Source organism: Capra hircus, chromosome 13 (genome assembly GCF_001704415.2).
Source record: "Capra hircus breed San Clemente chromosome 13, ASM170441v1, whole genome shotgun sequence".
NCBI classification, from domain to species: Eukaryota; Metazoa; Chordata; class Mammalia; order Artiodactyla; family Bovidae; genus Capra; species Capra hircus.
In genome coordinates this window covers 60,616,792-60,634,653 of record NC_030820.1, presented here as the reverse complement: position 1 = coordinate 60,634,653, position 17,862 = coordinate 60,616,792, and the positions used below count along the sequence as shown (strand labels likewise).

At 37.4% G+C, this 17,862-nt stretch overlaps 1 protein-coding gene across 6 annotated transcripts in view; it reads right to left on the bottom strand.

Moving 5' to 3' along the window:
* The window catches only part of TPX2 (TPX2, microtubule nucleation factor), a 54,429-nt gene that overhangs the window by 16,597 nt on the left and 19,970 nt on the right, over positions 1 to 17,862 (bottom strand). For 5 of the 6 annotated variants that reach the window (XM_005688361.3, XM_005688360.3, XM_005688363.3 and 2 more), the window contains 6 exons: positions 11,266 to 11,392; positions 6,302 to 6,430; positions 5,170 to 5,295; positions 3,406 to 3,527; positions 2,267 to 2,418; positions 695 to 866 (listed from right to left, as the gene is read on the bottom strand). In XM_005688361.3, the coding sequence (XP_005688418.2) occupies positions 695 to 866; positions 2,267 to 2,418; positions 3,406 to 3,527; positions 5,170 to 5,295; positions 6,302 to 6,430; positions 11,266 to 11,392 (828 nt within the window). The remainder of the gene's footprint in view (positions 1 to 694; positions 867 to 2,266; positions 2,419 to 3,405; positions 3,528 to 5,169; positions 5,296 to 6,301; positions 6,431 to 11,265; positions 11,393 to 17,862) is intronic. The other variant, XM_018057685.1, reaches the window with a different exon arrangement.

Genomic DNA, 17,862 nt, shown 5'->3' with positions numbered 1-17,862 from the left:
TTGATGTTGAAAAGCAGCAAGTCTGTTTTGCTCACTTCTATACCGCCTACCTCATGCGAAGAGTTGACTCATTGGAAAAGATTCTGATGCTGGGATTGGGGGCAGGGGGACAAGGGGATGACAGAGGATGAGATGGCTGGATGGCATCACTGACTCGATGGACGTGAGTCTGAGTGAACGCTGGGAGTTGGTGATGAACAGGGAGGCCTGGCGTGCTGCGATTCATGGGGTCGCAAAGAGTCGGACACAACTGAGCGACTAAACTGACTGACAGACTGATACTGCCTACATCACACAGAGTGTCTGCTTTGTAGCAGTCAACATTTATTGAAGCAATGAACAAAAAGCACACAACATTAAGTGAAGAGAAAGCTTTCATTTTCTGTAGGTAAGTGTGCACCTTGACACATGGCAAAGATAACCTTGATGTGTCATGACATTTCATGTTACCTTAATTCCCCTCAGCCAATTACTGACCAGGAGGATCAAGGTGGTTGATGGGTGTAAGTGGACAGATAGCTAGGTGGTTTGAGAAATGTTCAACTATGGGTACATTTGTTGTCTGCATACAACATATGCCATGCTTTAGTTCAAAAACAAGGATTTCAACTAAAGACAAATTTGTACCTAAGATGCAAGCAAAGGGAATTCTAGGGGAGGCTCCAGCCAGGTATGATACTAGAAAGAAACTTACTAATATCATCCTTCCTGTTCCTCAGGTGGTATCTGGTAGGGGTTCGTTTATGGAATGCTTCGACCTGCTGTGCAAGGGGAACGTAGGTAGAAGCCGTCTCATCAAATGTTCTTTTCTTTCCTTGTGACAGGTTGAAAGGCATAACAATGGTGCAGCCCTTAGTCACTCGGGCCTGAAAAGAAAGAATTCATTCCCTAAATGAAATGTTATGGAAGAGCTCAGATCCACCTCAAGATTCAAACTCAGCACAGAGGATCAAAAAGAAAAGAATCCATGGAAAGCCAAGATTATTCTTCTTAAGTTGTTGGTCCTTGAGCATGGGTTATAATCTGTATACTTCCATCTTTTAAAAAGGGGGAGACAGCATCCAGCACTTAACAAATTATCTATTCTGTACATAAGGTGATTTTTCCAAGCATGTTCATGTTTTGAAGCAATCAAGAGCAAGTTTTCTTAGAATTAGAAGGGGTAAAAAGCTGTACAGGTATCCCACCCCGAGTCATTTAAAAATTTTAACTGGGCTTCTGGATCAGCTCAGGCAGCTACTTGAATCAAATTCTCTTCTCATATCCTACCCCAAAACCGACTAATGAAGAAGCCTACTCCTTGGGTCATTAATTTTGATAAAATTAGTTTCTGACTGAAGTAAAACTCAAGGACCTACATCTCAAAGGAAGAAGCACAACTCCAGGATTTAAGTCTGCAAAGGACTGACTTAAACAAGTAATGATGGTGGATTTCCCTGGTGGTATAGTGGATAAGAGTCTTCCTGCCAATGCAGGGAACCTGGGTTTGATCCCTGGTCTGGGAAGATTTCACACATTGCAGAGCAACCACAAATACTGAAACCTGTGCACACTAGGGCCCAAGAGCCCCAGCTACTGAGCTCATGTACTACTGAAGCCCGTATGCCTAGAGACTGTGCTCTGCAACAAGAGAAGCCACCACAATGAGCAGCTCATACACCACAACAAAGAGTAACCCCTGCTCGCCGCAACTAGATAAAGCCCACACACAATGATAAAGACCCAGTGCAACCAAAAATTAATTAATTTTTTAAAAAGAGATTAACCTACTTAAAAAAAATGATAGTGACTGCAAATCCAAGTAGAAAGTCTTAGTGCTAGATTTTTTATTTAGGATTATTACTGCTTTTGTTAGCACTCTGGTAACAAAACTGCATAGGATTTGAGTGGTCTGCCCCAACTTGACTTTCCCCATAAACCCATTATATTTTGCACAAAACTTTGCAGACACAAGATTTTTTTAAACAAATGTTTAATAGCACAAGCTGTAACAAGCCTGTACCTACAATCTGCCACATGTAATTCTATGTGTTTTACGTACATTCTCAATTCCGTTTTCACAGCAGTTTGATAAGATGCTTCCCAGAGACAGTGATTTATTCAAGATCACACAGCTAACAGGGGGCAAAGTGAGGATTTAGATATATCATAACTGAAAAACACATGCTTCTCTCAATTACATTACTATAAAAAGTGACCATAAATACTACAACCAGAATCTTCACTGAATAACTAACAAGAATATTAACTTAGTCAGTCAACTTACAGGAGATGGAGGATGCTTTCGCAGTTCCGATGTAAAGTTCACTTCCTTATACTCCTCCTGGTTTTTAGGATGCTGTTTGATCCGCTCATCTGTGCGGAAGTGGAAGTCAATTGATTTGGTTACCTGGCTCACTGATTTCTTCACAGGTTGTCCTGAGTAAAAAGTACAGTAAAACATACAGGTAACACTAATAATAGAGAACATATATACAGTAAGTCCCTTTTTATTCAGTCCTTTTGGTATTTCTATTACCATGGATCTAACTTTATTTACTCTCTACATATAACCCAACTTGAAACAGTCCTCAAGGACACCAATATACGTGCCTTATTCATTTAGTACTATTGAGTTTGAGGGCCTTCAGTCAGATGCAAATTGTATAAGGTAGCACAGGGGAGAAGAATCCCATCTCCCAGGTGTGTTCATAGCTCTGGAGACAGAGAGAAACTGGAATACTTTCAACAAGAAAAGCTATGAAATGACTTTAGAAACACACTTAACTAAGCACCTCTAAAAGGGAGACCCCATAGCTCCAAGGACGCTTTTCAACCCAGTAAGCAGAGCTTTACAGCTTTGACTTCACCAATATAATTATGCTAAAGCAAAAAAGAACTCTGATCCTTTCAGCTCCCCCAGTCATACTTTCCTCCCCAGCTACAAGTGGATTCACTCAACTTTCTTCTCCTCTGCCTAGGATAAAATAGAAAAAAAAAAAAAAATTGGTCTGTCCAACTGCTCTATCTTCTGTCTTAATCCTAGTTCCTTCTTTTTCTAATACAAAGAAAAAGAATTAGGAAAAAAGAGGAAGAGATTAATTCTACTTGGGAAAATGAGGTAAGGACTCATGGAAAAGACCTCAAAAGATGGGTGTCAAAAAAAAAAAAGACGGTGTGACTTCTACAGCTAAGAGATGGAGAGGAATGACAACGTGCTCTAAGAAAGGACCAACGTACATAAAACATTCTAGGGAATGATCACTGGGATATGAATGGCACCCATGTCCAGGCTCCTAAATAAACACATCTTTTTACGCTGACTACTGACCAAGAAAGATATTTTTGCTTTCTAAACTTTTAAAAACTACCAAGGTTATGAGAAGCACCACCTCATAAATCAGACTCAATCAGAACCAAACTGACCTGCTCCTGCAAGAGCAAACTTTTTGAATTCTTCATTCCTTTTCCGCATCTCTACCACTTCCTGCTGCATTTTCACTCTCTTCTCCAACTCTTGCTCCTCAGTACTTTTTAGAATCTTCTGCCTAAAGGGCAAATAAGTAAGGAGATGAGAGAGGAGAGGAGAGGAGAAAGAGATTCAATGGTAAAAAAAAAATCTAAAGGCATTATATAGATTAGATTTTTAACCTGGGATTAAATAACCATCAAAACCAAAAAGTATTATCCAAGAGATCAATACTAACTTAGATAACACTATGAAAAAAAAAAGATGCAAAATTAAACACAGCAAAAGGTTAATATACATAAAATATATACTATGATAAAGAGAAAAGACTTAGGAGTAGAGCCAACCAGAGTTCAAATCATAACCCTGTTGTTTCATTTCCTTCCTATGTGATCTTGAGAAAACTGTTTAATCTCTATGAACCTCAGTGATCCCCAGTGTAAATGGGTAATACAAATACTTGTTTTCACGGAATACTTGTGACTATTAAAAACCAGACAGTTTCTGAAATAACTGACATAGCCTACGTTCAATTTAAAGTAGCCATTCTTAAGAAAAAACAATAATAAAGTAGTTATTCTTAGTAATGAAACATCACTAAGACCACTTACAGATAAATAAAAAGGAAACAACTCTGGAAAAGATGTTTATAGCAACAGTAATACAATCCTGTTAGCAAACAAACAAAAATTAAAAATTTGATGCCATCAACATTAAATTTGAAACAATTTTAAAGTAAAAAATTCAATACAGGTGAGACTACAAGGAAATAAAAATATTCAAAGTTGATGGCACTAAAAATTCACACATTTATTTCAGAAATAAAACTGACAATATAAATAGCCATAAAAAGGATCATACTCATAGACCAAGTAATTTCTCTTTCCTTATCTTGAGGAGACTACTCAAAGAAAAGAATCTCTCTATAAAGATGTTCACTGATTCCTTGTAACAGTGAAAAATTTGAAACAGCATTTTTAACAGGAAATAATTAATATAAAGAATCTTAACCATCAACCAAAAAGAAGGATAAATGTGAAGATTTTGTAGCAGTCCAGAAAGTAAGAGTTTCATAGTGAGTGAATAAAGCAGAATCCAAAGACTGCTTAAATACTGACTGTAAAAATGGGTATTTTACTAGAGTGAAGTCCAGAATGGAGCTTGACAAAGTAAATACTGTTCAATTTAGGTAACTGGCCACGTGATGTGAAGAGAGGACTCAGAGGAAAGACCCTGACACTGGGAAAGAAGGCAGATCTACTACACATGGCTCAAGTTTTCTCACTCTTTAGGACAACAGCCATACTTCAACAGCCAAGGTTCTTCCAACAGTATCATCTGAAGGCAGGAGGAGGACACAACAGAGGATGAAATGGCTGGATGGAATCACTGATTCAACAGACATGAGTCTGGGCGAGCTCCAGGAGACTGTGAAGGACAGGGAAGCCTGGTAGCTGCAGTTCACAGGGTCGCAAAGAGTCAGACACAACTGAGCGACTGAACAAGAACTTTTACTAACTTTTTTCTTTTATATTTCTTTTACATTTAATAGTTTATTTTTTTTCAATGTATAAGACTCAAGCACCCACTAGGACATAAACAATGTACCTTACCATGGTGACAGCCTTTAGAGTTTCCCAGGCTCCATGTGCTTCAAACAGACTGTACACATTTGTAATTTTACTCTGACTCTAAAGCTGAAATTCAGGAAAGTATCATACCTTACAGGTGGGATACAAGGTGCAGTATGTCTGCCCTTGGCTTTTCCTGGGGAAGATTCATTCTTTTCAGAAATATCTTGACAAGCATTGCCTTCTTCCTCTTCTAACTTCTTTTTATTGTGAGAACTTGAGTTGAAAAGGACAAAAAATATCTCAATTCCCTACAGCATACAAACATCTCAATCTCCTCCCCAGATCTACTACACATGGCTTAAGTTTTCTCATTCTTTAGGACAACAGCCATACTTCAATAGCCAAAGTTCTTCCAACAGTTATCATCAGTTTACATATACCAATAGCTACAACAAGCAAACTTTGAGAACACCAACAGAAGTCAGGTAAGAGTTGTCTGGTGATGGTTCAGGAAGGTGGGAAAAGATTCCAACTGCTCATTATCAAATGAACAAATGCAAGACAGTTTCCATTCCAAAATTTATGTCGCTTTAAATGGCAACCCACTCCAGTATTCTTGCCTGGAAAATCCCATGGACAGAGAAGCCTGGTAGGCTACAGTCCATGGGGTCGCAAAGAGTCAGACATAACTGAGCGACTTCACTTTCACTTATTAACAGAACTCTAATTTTGTTTGGGGCAGCCAACATATGAAGGTAAAAGTACTGTACTTGCTTCAACAATCTCTACTGCAAATAGAGGGGATCTAATTGACAGTTCAGTCAACTACTGTATAAACATAAGCATTACTGGAAAATATTTTACTTTCCTATTATGGATGCTACCCCTTTCTTCGCCAGACCCTTCTTCTCTTGAACATGGATATGATACCTAGAGATAGAGAAGCTATCTTGTGATAATGAGGCAACAAGCACAAGGAAGAAGCTAAGAAACACAGAGCAGCCACCTTGAGCAGCAAGTATTGGGGGGGAAAAACCCACTAAGTTTCAGAAATGTCATCGAACCAAAGCTAGCAGCAAACTACTTTCAGAATTCTATGAAGCAAATAAATCACTGTTCTTTAAACTTCTCTAATTAAATTGGCTACCATATTACCTTCAACAAAACGCACTCCTAACTGACAAAAATAAGAACAAGCACCATGTATTCTGCTTGCTATTACCATAGGAGCAAACAGGGGTAAAATCTATGCCAACTGACAGAAGCCGTGGCTACTTACACTTTCATTTTTTTGGAGGGTGGAAATTCATTGATGATTACAGGAGTACCACATCTCTTGGCTTTCATTTTTACATGCTGCTTTTCTGTCTGTTCCAAATTCTTCTTAGCAGAGAGTCTGAGAGATCTTCTATGGTAGAAGAATTGACAAAACTTATCTGTAATGAACTACTAGATATGTTGCAGAAATGTGAAAATATGTCAAACTACAAAGGCTATTTGTACAAACTACAAAAATGGTATTATTTCCACCCTAAAAATCTAATGTCTTATTGATAGCTTTTGAAAATTCACCATAAAATGTTGGTACTTTAAGTGCACTGGTATTTGTAAATCAAACCTCAATAAAGTTGATTTAATTTTGTAAAAAGGCACTGGTACAACTCCTTCCTTTTGAAGGTATGAGTAAAAATAAAAAACAAAATGAGGAGACTTGACCCTGTTACACAGCTAACTAGTCAGACCTGAAGTTAGAAGATCTCCTGGAAATTTGCTGAAGTGCTTATTTTCTCAAGTTTTCTTAAAATATGTAACACATAACAAAAAGTACACAAAAACCAAGTTAAGTTAATGATTACAAAGTGAAGACTCATGAAATCACCACCTAGACCAAGAAACAAACACTGGAAGCAGGTGCTACCTTGACTTTTACAGCAATGACTACTTTGGCTTTATCTTTTTTACCAAACAAACATGCATTCCATAAACATAGTATGTTGGTTTGAAAAGAAAACAAAAACTTTATTATACATTTTTTCTGTCTTGCTTTCTGTCTCAATATTATGTTTGTGAGATTCAACCACATTTATTCACGGAGTTCTAATACATGAATTTTCGATGCTCTGTAACATTCATTACACGAACATACTACTATTTATCCAATCAACTGTTGATTCTCACATGTGTCCTGATCTACACATTGTTGTTGTAAGATTGCTAAGTCACAGGACATTGGTTTATTAACTAAAGTTATTTTCCAAGGTGCTTTTACCAATTTATGCTTACACTGGCAAATTTATAAGAGTCTGTATTGCTCTACATTCTCCTAAATACTTAGTATTGTTGGATGACTTAATTTCAGTCATACAAATTGGTATATATTAATCATAGAGCCTCACTGTGGTTTTAGTTTGCTTTTCCCAGGGAGATTGAGCACCTTTTCACATGTTTATTGGCCATTTGGTTATCATCTTTCATTAAGTACTAGTTAAGTCTCTTGGTTGTTTTCTATTGCATTGTGAATCATTTTCTGATTAGTAGGAATTCTTTATATACTGTGAATATGAGCCCGTTGTAGGTTTTAAGTGTTACAAATATCTCCTGCCAATCTAGGGGTTGGCTTCTCACTCCTTTTTTGGGGGGTGTGGCTTCTCACTCTTTATGGTATCATTTGATTAGACAGTAAGTTCAAAAAGCACTTCTTCCCAAAAAACATGTCAATGCTTTTCTGTGTGGATTCTATTTAAGAAATCTGTCCCTATTCCAAGGTCATGAAGATATTCTCCTGTATTTCCTTACTTGAGCTGCGTTTTCACATTTAGATCTACAATTCACCTAGTACTGACTGTTTTGTATGGAGTGAGATAGGTGACAACTCTCATTTTGTTCTATTTGGCTACCTATTGTCCAGTCATTGTTTACTTCAGGGGGAAAAATAAAAACATCCTCTCCTCATAGGCATGCAGTACCACTTTTGTATATATTGTGTCCATATATGTCCATATATGACAGAGTAAGCTTCTATATGATTCCATTGGTCTCATCATTGGGCAATGCCCAAATTAATATAAAGCATTAATTATTGTAGCTTTATAATATGACTTGCTATCTACAAAATACTTTAAAAGTATTCTGACTACTCTTGGACTCTTGCATTTCTGTATAACTTTTAACATCAACTTATCAATGTCCAAAATGAAAACCTTTCGGACTTTTGTAGAGATAGCATTGAATCTATAGGTTGGGTAAGGGACTCTCAAGAGTCTTCTCCAGCACCACAGTTCAAAAGCATCAATTCTTTGGCACTCAGCTTTCTTCACAGTCCAACTCTCACATCCATACATGACCACTGGAAAAACCATAGCCTTGACTAGACGGTATTTGTTGGCAAAGTAATGTCTCTGCTTTTCAATATGCTATCGAGGTTGGTTATAACTTTTCTTCCGAGGAGTAAACGTCTTTTAATTTCATGACTGCAGTGATTTTGGAGCTCAGAAAAATAAAGTCTGACACTGTTTCCAGTTTCCCCATCTATTTCCCATGAAGTAATGTGACCAGATGCCATGATCTTCATTTTCTGAATGTTGAGCTTTAAGCCAACTTTTTCCCTCTCCACTTTCACTTTCATCAAGAGGCTTTTTAGTTTCTCTTCCCTTTCTGCCATAAGGGTGGTGTCATCTGCATATCTGAAGTTATAGATATTTCTCCCAGCAATCTTGATTCCACCTTGTGCTTCTTCCAGCCCAGCGTTTCTCATGATGTACTCTGCATATAAGTTAAATAAGCAGGGTGACAATATATGATGCTTTTGAACTGTGGTGTTGGAGAAGACTCTTGAGAGTCCCTTGGACTGCAAGGAGATCCAACCGGTCCATTCTGAAGGAAATCAGCCCTGAGATTTCTTTGGAAGGAATGATGCTAAAGCTGAAACTCCAGTACTTTGGCCACCTCATGTGAAGACTTGATTCACTGGAAAAGACTCTGATGCTAGGAGAGATTTGAGGCAGGAGGAGAAGGGGATGACAGAGGATGAGATGGCTGGATGACATCACTGACTCAATGGATGTGAGTCTGAGTGAACTCCAGGGGTTGGTGATGGAAAGAGAGGCCTGTGTGCTGTGATTCATGGGGTCGCAAAGAGTCAGACATGACTGAGTGAATGAACTGAACTGAACTGGAGGAGACTTGATATTTATAGTACTGAGTCTCCCAAAGCATCAAGGGGGATTTTCTGGTGTCTCAGTGGTAAAGAATCTGCCTGTCAATGCAGCAGACAAGGATTCAATCCCTGACTTGGAAAGATTCCACATGCTGCAGGGCAATAGGCTCATGAGCCACAACAATTGAGCCTGTGCTCTAGAGCCCAGGAACAACTATTGAGTCCACATGCTGCAAACTACCGAAGCCCACATGCCTAGAGCCCAGGGTTTATTTTCTGCAACAAGAGAAGCCTGCACCACAATGAGAGCAGCCTGTACTTTTGCTGCAATCAGAGAAAAGTCTGCACAGCAAAGAAGACTCAGCATAGCCAGAATAAACAAAACATGAATGTAGTATGTCCTGTCATTTATTTAGATGTTGTTTAATTTTTCTCAACACTCTCTTAAGATTTATTAGTATATATTCAAATTTTTATGAGTGCATAGAGTACCTAATTTAAAAATCTTTATCACAGAGAATTTAAAACATTTTAAAAATGGAGAATAACATAAAGAACCAATAGGTACTCATCATTCAGCTTTAAAAATTATCAACTTATATAAAAAAAAATTACCAACTTATAGCCAATCACATTGTCAACTTTCTTTTCATCTACCCATCTTAGATTTTGAAGCAAATCCCAAATTTCATATCTTTCATCTGCAAGTATTTTCATATTAATCTCTAAAGGGACTCATAAAAACAAAAATATGGAGTAATGTACATTTATCATGCAAATCTTCTTGCATATTATTACAAAAGTACACAATATACAAAAATATGACTATTTGAGTGCACTGGAAAGTGACCAAAAGCAGGCAGAAAACAGGAATATTTATCCATGAATAGTAACTACAAAGGTTAAGAGTTATGAGTTTTTTGCCTGTGGGCATGCCCCAAATGTGGCAGCTCCAGCAGCAGAAAACTCTACTCTCACTGGCTTTAGATAGCAGAAGATAGAATTCAGGCCAGTACAGGAGCTAGAAACTTAGGAGGAAAGTCCTAGAAGAAAAAGAGCTACAAAAAAGGTGTCACTCAAAATCTGAGCCAAAACTCTGCACGAATTTCCTGTTACTATATATGCTAACTATTTGTATTTAGGGGAGACCAAACATGCCCAGTGAAGAAAGCAGAAACTGCTGAGGTGTCCATCCTTAAAAGACAAGCGAACTAGGTAAGACTGGTGAGTTTGCTGGATTTTTTTTTGATTCAGTGCATTACCCAGTGCGCAGATAGTAGAACAGTGCATGACTCAAGTCTTACTAGCTTGAGGTGTCTGAAGCAAAGCAGCTGGAAATTTAGAGGCAATACTCCAGAAGTTAAGAGAACCACACAGAGGACGAAAACTTAAGCCTGAGTATAAACTCTACTTGGTTGGCTGACCACTAAGATCTTCAGCATAGGGGAGACTCCAAGAAGGCAGATTTGAAAAGCAATTATCAGTTCACTCGCTCAGTCGTGTCTGACCGCAGCACCCCAGGCCTCTCTGTCCATCACTAACTCCAGGAGTCCACCCAAACCCATGTGCATTGAGTCGGTGATATCATCCAACCATCTCATCCTCTGTCGTCCCCTTCTCCTCCTGCCCTCAATCAGGGTCTTTAGCAATTATATATGTAGACATATGAATGGCCAGAAATCACATGAAAATATGATCAACATCATTAGTCATCAAGAAAATGCAAATTATAAACACAATGAAGTATCAGTAAAAAGACTGATAATACCAAGTGTTGGCTAAGATATGGAGCAACTGATACCCTCATACTATCCTGCTTATGGAAATGTAAAATGGTACAGTCACTTTGGAAAAATTCAAACTGTTTCTTATAAACAGTTTGAATCCTGTCTCTGAAATAAATCTGCCCTGGACAAGCAACTTTAGCACCTCTATCCTCTTATCTATATAAAATAAAGTATATAACCTACAACTCATTAATGTTATGAAGATCAAATAAGGTAACATGAAAAGTCTAATGTACTATGGGACACATAACCCTTCTCTGAACATGATTAATATAACCACCATTTTTGAACACTTCTTACCTTTGAGGCTGAGCTTGATTATTTCTTGATGTGGTTTCTTTGACTTTCATAGAAGGACATTCATTTGATGGAATGGACTCTTCCACCAAATTTTCTTTTTCTGCTTGTATGTTGTAAGTATTATCAACTGCAAGAGAACAAAAACTAGTCTATACTCAAATCCCCAGGAAATACGTATCTATATATACATATGACTTAATACAGAATTCTAGATTGAAATATGTGTGTGTGTATCCTTCTAAGCAGTGGAACCTTTTGTTCCAGTGAAATCTTATGCAGAAGATCAATTTATAAAAGCTACTTTAGTTGAAGCAGAAATGAAATATCCAGAGCCCTGCCTATTTACTGGTCTAAGGCACCTCAGAAAAAGTGTCCCAAACCCCTTGTGACACTTTGTTTTATTATTTATTTATCTGGCTGCACTGAGTCTTAGTTGCACCATGTGGAATTGCTGACCTTTGTCACGGAATGTGGGATCTTTAGTTGTGGCATATGAACTCTTAGTTGCAACATGTGGAATCTGGTTCCCTGACCAGGGATCAAACCCGGGCATCCTGCACTGAGACCAGAGTCTTAGCCATCAGACCACCAAGAAAGTCCCTCTCATGACATTTCAAAAAGTTAGAAATTCTGAAAGCTTCTGTGAAAAAATGAAATCACCTAAGTAAGGAAAACAAGGTAAGCTAAATTCCTCATGAGCAACAAAGGAAGATAAAAGATAATGGACATCATAAAACAGAAGCAGAGAAAAAGTGCTGAGAATAATGAGAAAGAAACAATCAAGTAAAGGCTTCATGGAAAAAACAGCATTTGATAGTACAGCTTATGAATTGAGCCTTGATTAAAGAACACTTCAACCAGATGACAGGGAAGAAAAGTCAGGCCAAGAAAACACATTTCACACAATATTTATTCCAGAGAACAATTATTTAGCTCATTTCCTAAAGAACTTTTTTTCTCGAGGGAAGAAAAAGATACAGAAAAAAAAATAGTATGCCATGTCAAAGCTTCAATAGAGTATCTTACCCAATTAAAAGACACAGATGATTAAATTTTTAAAAAGACCTAACTATATATATATAACCTCAGATATGCAGATGACACCACCCTTATGGCAGAAAGTAAAGAGGAACTAAAAAGCATCTTGATGAAAGTGAAAGTAGAGAGTGAAAAAGTTGGCTTAAAGCTCAACATTCAGAAAACGAAGATCATGGCATCCGGTCCCATCACTTCATGGGAAATAGATGGGGAAACAGTGGAAACAGGGTCAGACTTTATTTTGGGGGGCTCCAAAATCACTGCAGATGGTGACTGCAGCCATGAAATTAAAAGACGCTTACTCCTTGGAGGAAAAGTTATGACCAACCTAGATAGCATATTCAAAAGCAGAGACATTACTTTGCCGACTAAGGTCCATCTAGTCAAGGCTATGGTTTTTCCTGTGGTCACGTATGAATGTGAGAATTGGACTGTGAAGAAGGCTGAGTGCTGAAGAATTGAAGGTTTTAAACTGTAGTGTTGGAGAAGACTCTTGAGAGTCCCTTGGACTGCAAGGAGATCCAACCAGTCCATTCTGAAGGAGATCAACCCTGGGATTTCTTTGGAAGGAATGATGCTAAGGCTGAAACTCTAGTACTTTGGTCACCTCATGTGAAGAGGTGACTCATTGGAAAAGACTCTGATGCTGGGAGGGATTGGGGGCAGGAGGAAAAGGGGACGACAGAGGACGAGATGGCTGGATGGCATCGCTGATTCAATGGACGCGAGTCTGAGTGAACTCTGGGAGTTGGTGATAGACAGGGAGGCCTGGCGTGCTGCGATTCATGGGGTCGCAAAGAGTCGGAAACGATTGAGCATCTGAACTGAACTGAACTGAACTATATACTGCCTATAAAATATGCATTTATAATAATCATGAAAGTGAAAGTGTGAGTTGCTCAGTGTGTCCAGCTCTTTGCAACCCCATGGACTGTAGCCTGCCAGGTTTCTCTGTCTACGGAATTCTCTAGGTAAGAATACTAGAGATGGTAACCATTCCCTTTTCCAGGGGATCTTCCTAACCCAGGGATTGAACCCAGGTCTCCTGCATTGCAGGAGGATTCTTTACCATCTGAGCCACCAGAGAAACCGAAGAATACTGGAGTGGGTGGCCTACCCCTTCTCCAGGGGATGTTCCCAACCCAGGAATCAAAGCAGGGTCTCCTGCATTGAGAGACTCCTTACTCAGTAAGGAAACACTGGCCTTAAAGGACACAGTAGACCAGATATATATAGAGAGAACGTGTGGATTCTTTACTAGCTGAGCTACCAGGGAAGCCTGCCCATAAGGCTATCCACTGACTTTTCAGTAAGCATATATTAAAGACAGTAATCATAAGGGGAGGAGAGTACAAATTCAGGGCTGTTAAGATTCACTTGAAATTATGAGTTCAGCAACATAAAATAATCATGGAGATATAGATACATATATATAAGGGTCATGGTAATCACAAACCAAAAAAAATCTATAATAGATATACAGACACATAAAAAAGAGAAAGGAATACAAATATGACACTACAGATAGCCATCAGACCATAAGGGAAGAGAACAAAGCAACAAAAACAGATATATAAAAACAACACCCAAACAATTAAAATGGCAATAAGTAGATATATATCAGTAATTAGTCTAAATGCAAATGGATTAAATGCTTCAATCAAAAGACACCAAGTAGCTGAATGGATACAAAACAAGACCCATATATATGCTGCCTACAAGAGACTGACTTCAGATCTAAAGACACACACAAAGAGAAGTGAGAGGATGATAAAAGGCATTCTATGCAAATACGAATCAAAGGAAAGCAGGGGTAGCAATAATTATATCAGACCAAATGGACTTTAAAACAAAGACTGTTACAAAGACAAAGGATATTATATATGATCAAGGAACCGATTCAAAAAGAAGATATAGCAATTGTAAATATATATGCACCCAACATAGGACCACCTAAACATCTAAAACAAATATTAACAATCATAAAGGGAGAAACTGACAGTAACACAACAACAGGGAACTTTAACACCCCACTTATCTCAATGGACAGATTAGCCAGACAGAAAACTCAGTAAGGAAACACTGGCCTTAAAGGACACGGTAGACCAGATATATATAGAGAGAACATTTCATCCAAAAGCAGCAAAATACATATTTTCAACTGCACAGGGAACACTCTCCAGGACAGATCACATTCTACGCCACAATACAAACTTCGGTAAATTTTAGAAAACTGAAACCATATTAAGCATCTCAACACTATGACACTAGCAGCCAACCACAAGAAAGAAACTGCAAAAACACAAAAACACATGGAGGTTAACCGATATGCTACTAAACAACCAATGGATCACTGAAGAAATCAAAGAAATCAAAAAAATACCTGGAGACAAATGAAAAAACACAACAGTCCAAAACCTATGGGATGGAGCAAAAGTGGTTCTAAGACAGAAGTTTACAGCAATACAAGCTTACCTTAGGGAACAAGGAAAATCTCCAACAATCAACCTAAACTTACACCTAAATCAACCAGAGAAAGAACAAACAAAACCCAGTTAGTAGAAAGAAAAAAAAAAATCATAAAGATCAGAACAGAAAGAAGTAAATAAATGGAATATGACTAAAAGAAAAATAGAAAAGACCAATGAAACTAAGGGCTGGTCCTTTGAAAAGATAAAACTGATAAACATTTTAGCTAGACTCATTAAAAAGACAGAAAGGCCAAATCAATAAAGTCAGAAATTAAAAAGGAGAAGCTGCCAGCACCACCACAGAAATACAAAAGATCACAGGAGATTATTACAAACATCTATATGCCAATAAAATGGACAACCTAGAAGAAATGGAAAAATTCCTAGAAATGTACAATCTCCTAAGACTGAATCAGGAAGTAATAGAATAGATTAAGAAACCAATTACTAGTAATGAATTTGAATCATTAATTTTAAAAAACTCCCAACAAACAAAAGTCCAGAAACAAATGACTTCACAGGTAAATTCTACCAAACATGTAGAAGAGTTAACACCTATCCTTCTCAAGCTATTTCAAAAAACTGCAGAGAAAGGAACTCTTCCAAACTCATTCCATGAGGCCAGCATCACCCTGTTATCAAAACCAGACAAAGATATTACAGAAAAAGGTCAATGTCACTGATGAACATAGATGCAAAAATTCTCAACAAAAATGTATCATATACCATAATCAATATCATCTGTATTCATACCAGATACTTAAGGAGAAATAAACAATCCACAATCATAGTCTGAAATTTCAAAACCTCTCCCTAAGTGATGGAACAAGTTGACAGAAAAATCAGCAAGACTATAATAGCCACGCACACGTGTATGTGCTAAGTCACTTCAGTCGTGTCCAACTCTTTGCGACCCTATGGACTGTAGGCTCCTCAGGCTCCTCTGTCCATTGGGATTCTCCAGGCAAGAATACTGGAGAGTTGGTAACTCTGATAAGCTGGTTCTTTGAGAAGATTAATAACAGTGCTAAATCTTTAGCCACACTGATTAGAAAAATAGAGAGAGATGACATAAATTGCCAATATCAGGAATGAGAGAGGTGATATCACTACAGAATTTGTAAGTATCAAAAGGATAATAAGGAAACATTATGACAACTTTTTGCCTATAAATTAAACAATTTAGATGACATTGATAAATTACTTGAAAGACAAACTACCAAAGCTCATTCAAGAAGAAACAGATAATCTATATCTGCTAAATAAATTGAATTTTTAGTTAAAAACCTCTCTGCAAAGAAAACTGCAGAGCCAGATAGCTTCAATGGTAAATTCTATAATATCAATTTTACACAAATTCTTCCAGAAATATGAAAAGGGAATATTTATATAGTAAGGCCAACATTTACTCTATCAAAATCAAACAAATGCATCACAAGAAAGGAAAACTACAGACTATTCCCCATGAACACAGATGAAGAAAATTTTAAACAAAATAATGTAACAAACTAAACCTAAAATATACATATAAAGAAAAATACCATCCTGCCCAACTGGGGTTCATTCCAGAAAAGAAAGATTGGCTTAAAATTGGAAAAGAAGTGTAATTAAGCAATTTAAAAACTAAAAATTTTAGAAAGGGAAAAAAATCATATAAACATCCTAATATATGCAGACAAAGCATCTAAGAAAATTTAGCATATATTACTATAAACATTATCAGCAAAATAGGAATGGAAGAGAAATTCCTCAGCCTGATAAAGGACATCTATGAAAAAACTACATCAGGATTGAAATCAAAATAAGAAATGAGGCCTCCAGAAAAAAAAAAAAAAAAGGACTATAGTTAACATTATACTTAATGGTGAAAGCCTGCATGCTTTCCCCTAAAATCAGGAATAAAACAAGCATGTCTACTTCTCCTCTCCTATTCAACGTCACATTAAAGGCTCTAGGCACTGCAATGTGCAAGAAAAACAAAAGGCTTATTTGCAGATGACATAATCACTAAGGTAGAAACCTGATGAAATCTACAAAAAAGGTACTAAAGCTAGTAAGTGACTTTAGAAGGTTGTAGGATAAAAGATCAATATGGAAAAATTTATAATTATTTGTACTAGCAACACAATAAAAGCTGAAATTAAAATAGAGGTCTGGGGACTTCCCTGAGAGTCCAATAGTGAAGACCGTGCTCCCACTGCAAGGGGGAGTGGGTGTGATCCCTGGTTGGAGAACTAAGATCCTACATGCTATGAGGCCAAAAAAAAACCCAAAAAACCAGCGCTCTGAAAAGTGCTTTGTGAACACAAATAAGGGGAATCAATTAGAGAAAAAAAGATATTTAAGTTGGAAACTGAATGATGAATAAGAATTTTTCAGTTAGGCTAAGGGTAGAATAGCACTAATGAGACAGGTGAGAATGTATACTAAGAAAGAACAAAAACCCTGTGGCTGAGGGGTATGCATGAGTGGAAGCAGTGTATGTGGTTTTTGATACATGATGGGCCAAGCAGAGGCGTCCTACTCTGGGGCTCACTGCTGACAAATAATTTTAAACTGAAAATGATCCAGACAAACTAGGTACCATCACATCCTCTTTCAACTCAAGAAGAGCACAAAGACCGTCAAAGCAACAGAAAAATCTTCCACACTTCTAAGCACCTCAAGTGAAATATGTATACATGGTTATAACCTCTTACACAAGAAAGATGGATACTTGTCCAGACCCCAAATTCAGTAAGATATCACCTGTGTCTGAAAGTCAGCCTAGCAACTGAGACTCTGAACTAAACAAGTTCACTGAAAATACAGCGACTTTCTAATATGGCCCTCTAGTTAGTGCTGCAATTGGCGCGAGTTTCAGATTAACCCATAAAATTAATTCTCAAATGTTCTAAATTGACGATGGTGATTGCACAACTATTCCATGAGCATATGAAAAAAAGACTGAAAGGTACACTTTAAGCAGGTGAATTGTATGACATGTGAATTACATCTAAATATAGCTACTATTTCAAAACAATCATTTTTGAGGATTTATGACCTCTTAAAAGAATACTTTTTATTCTAATCAAACAGACAGTATTTT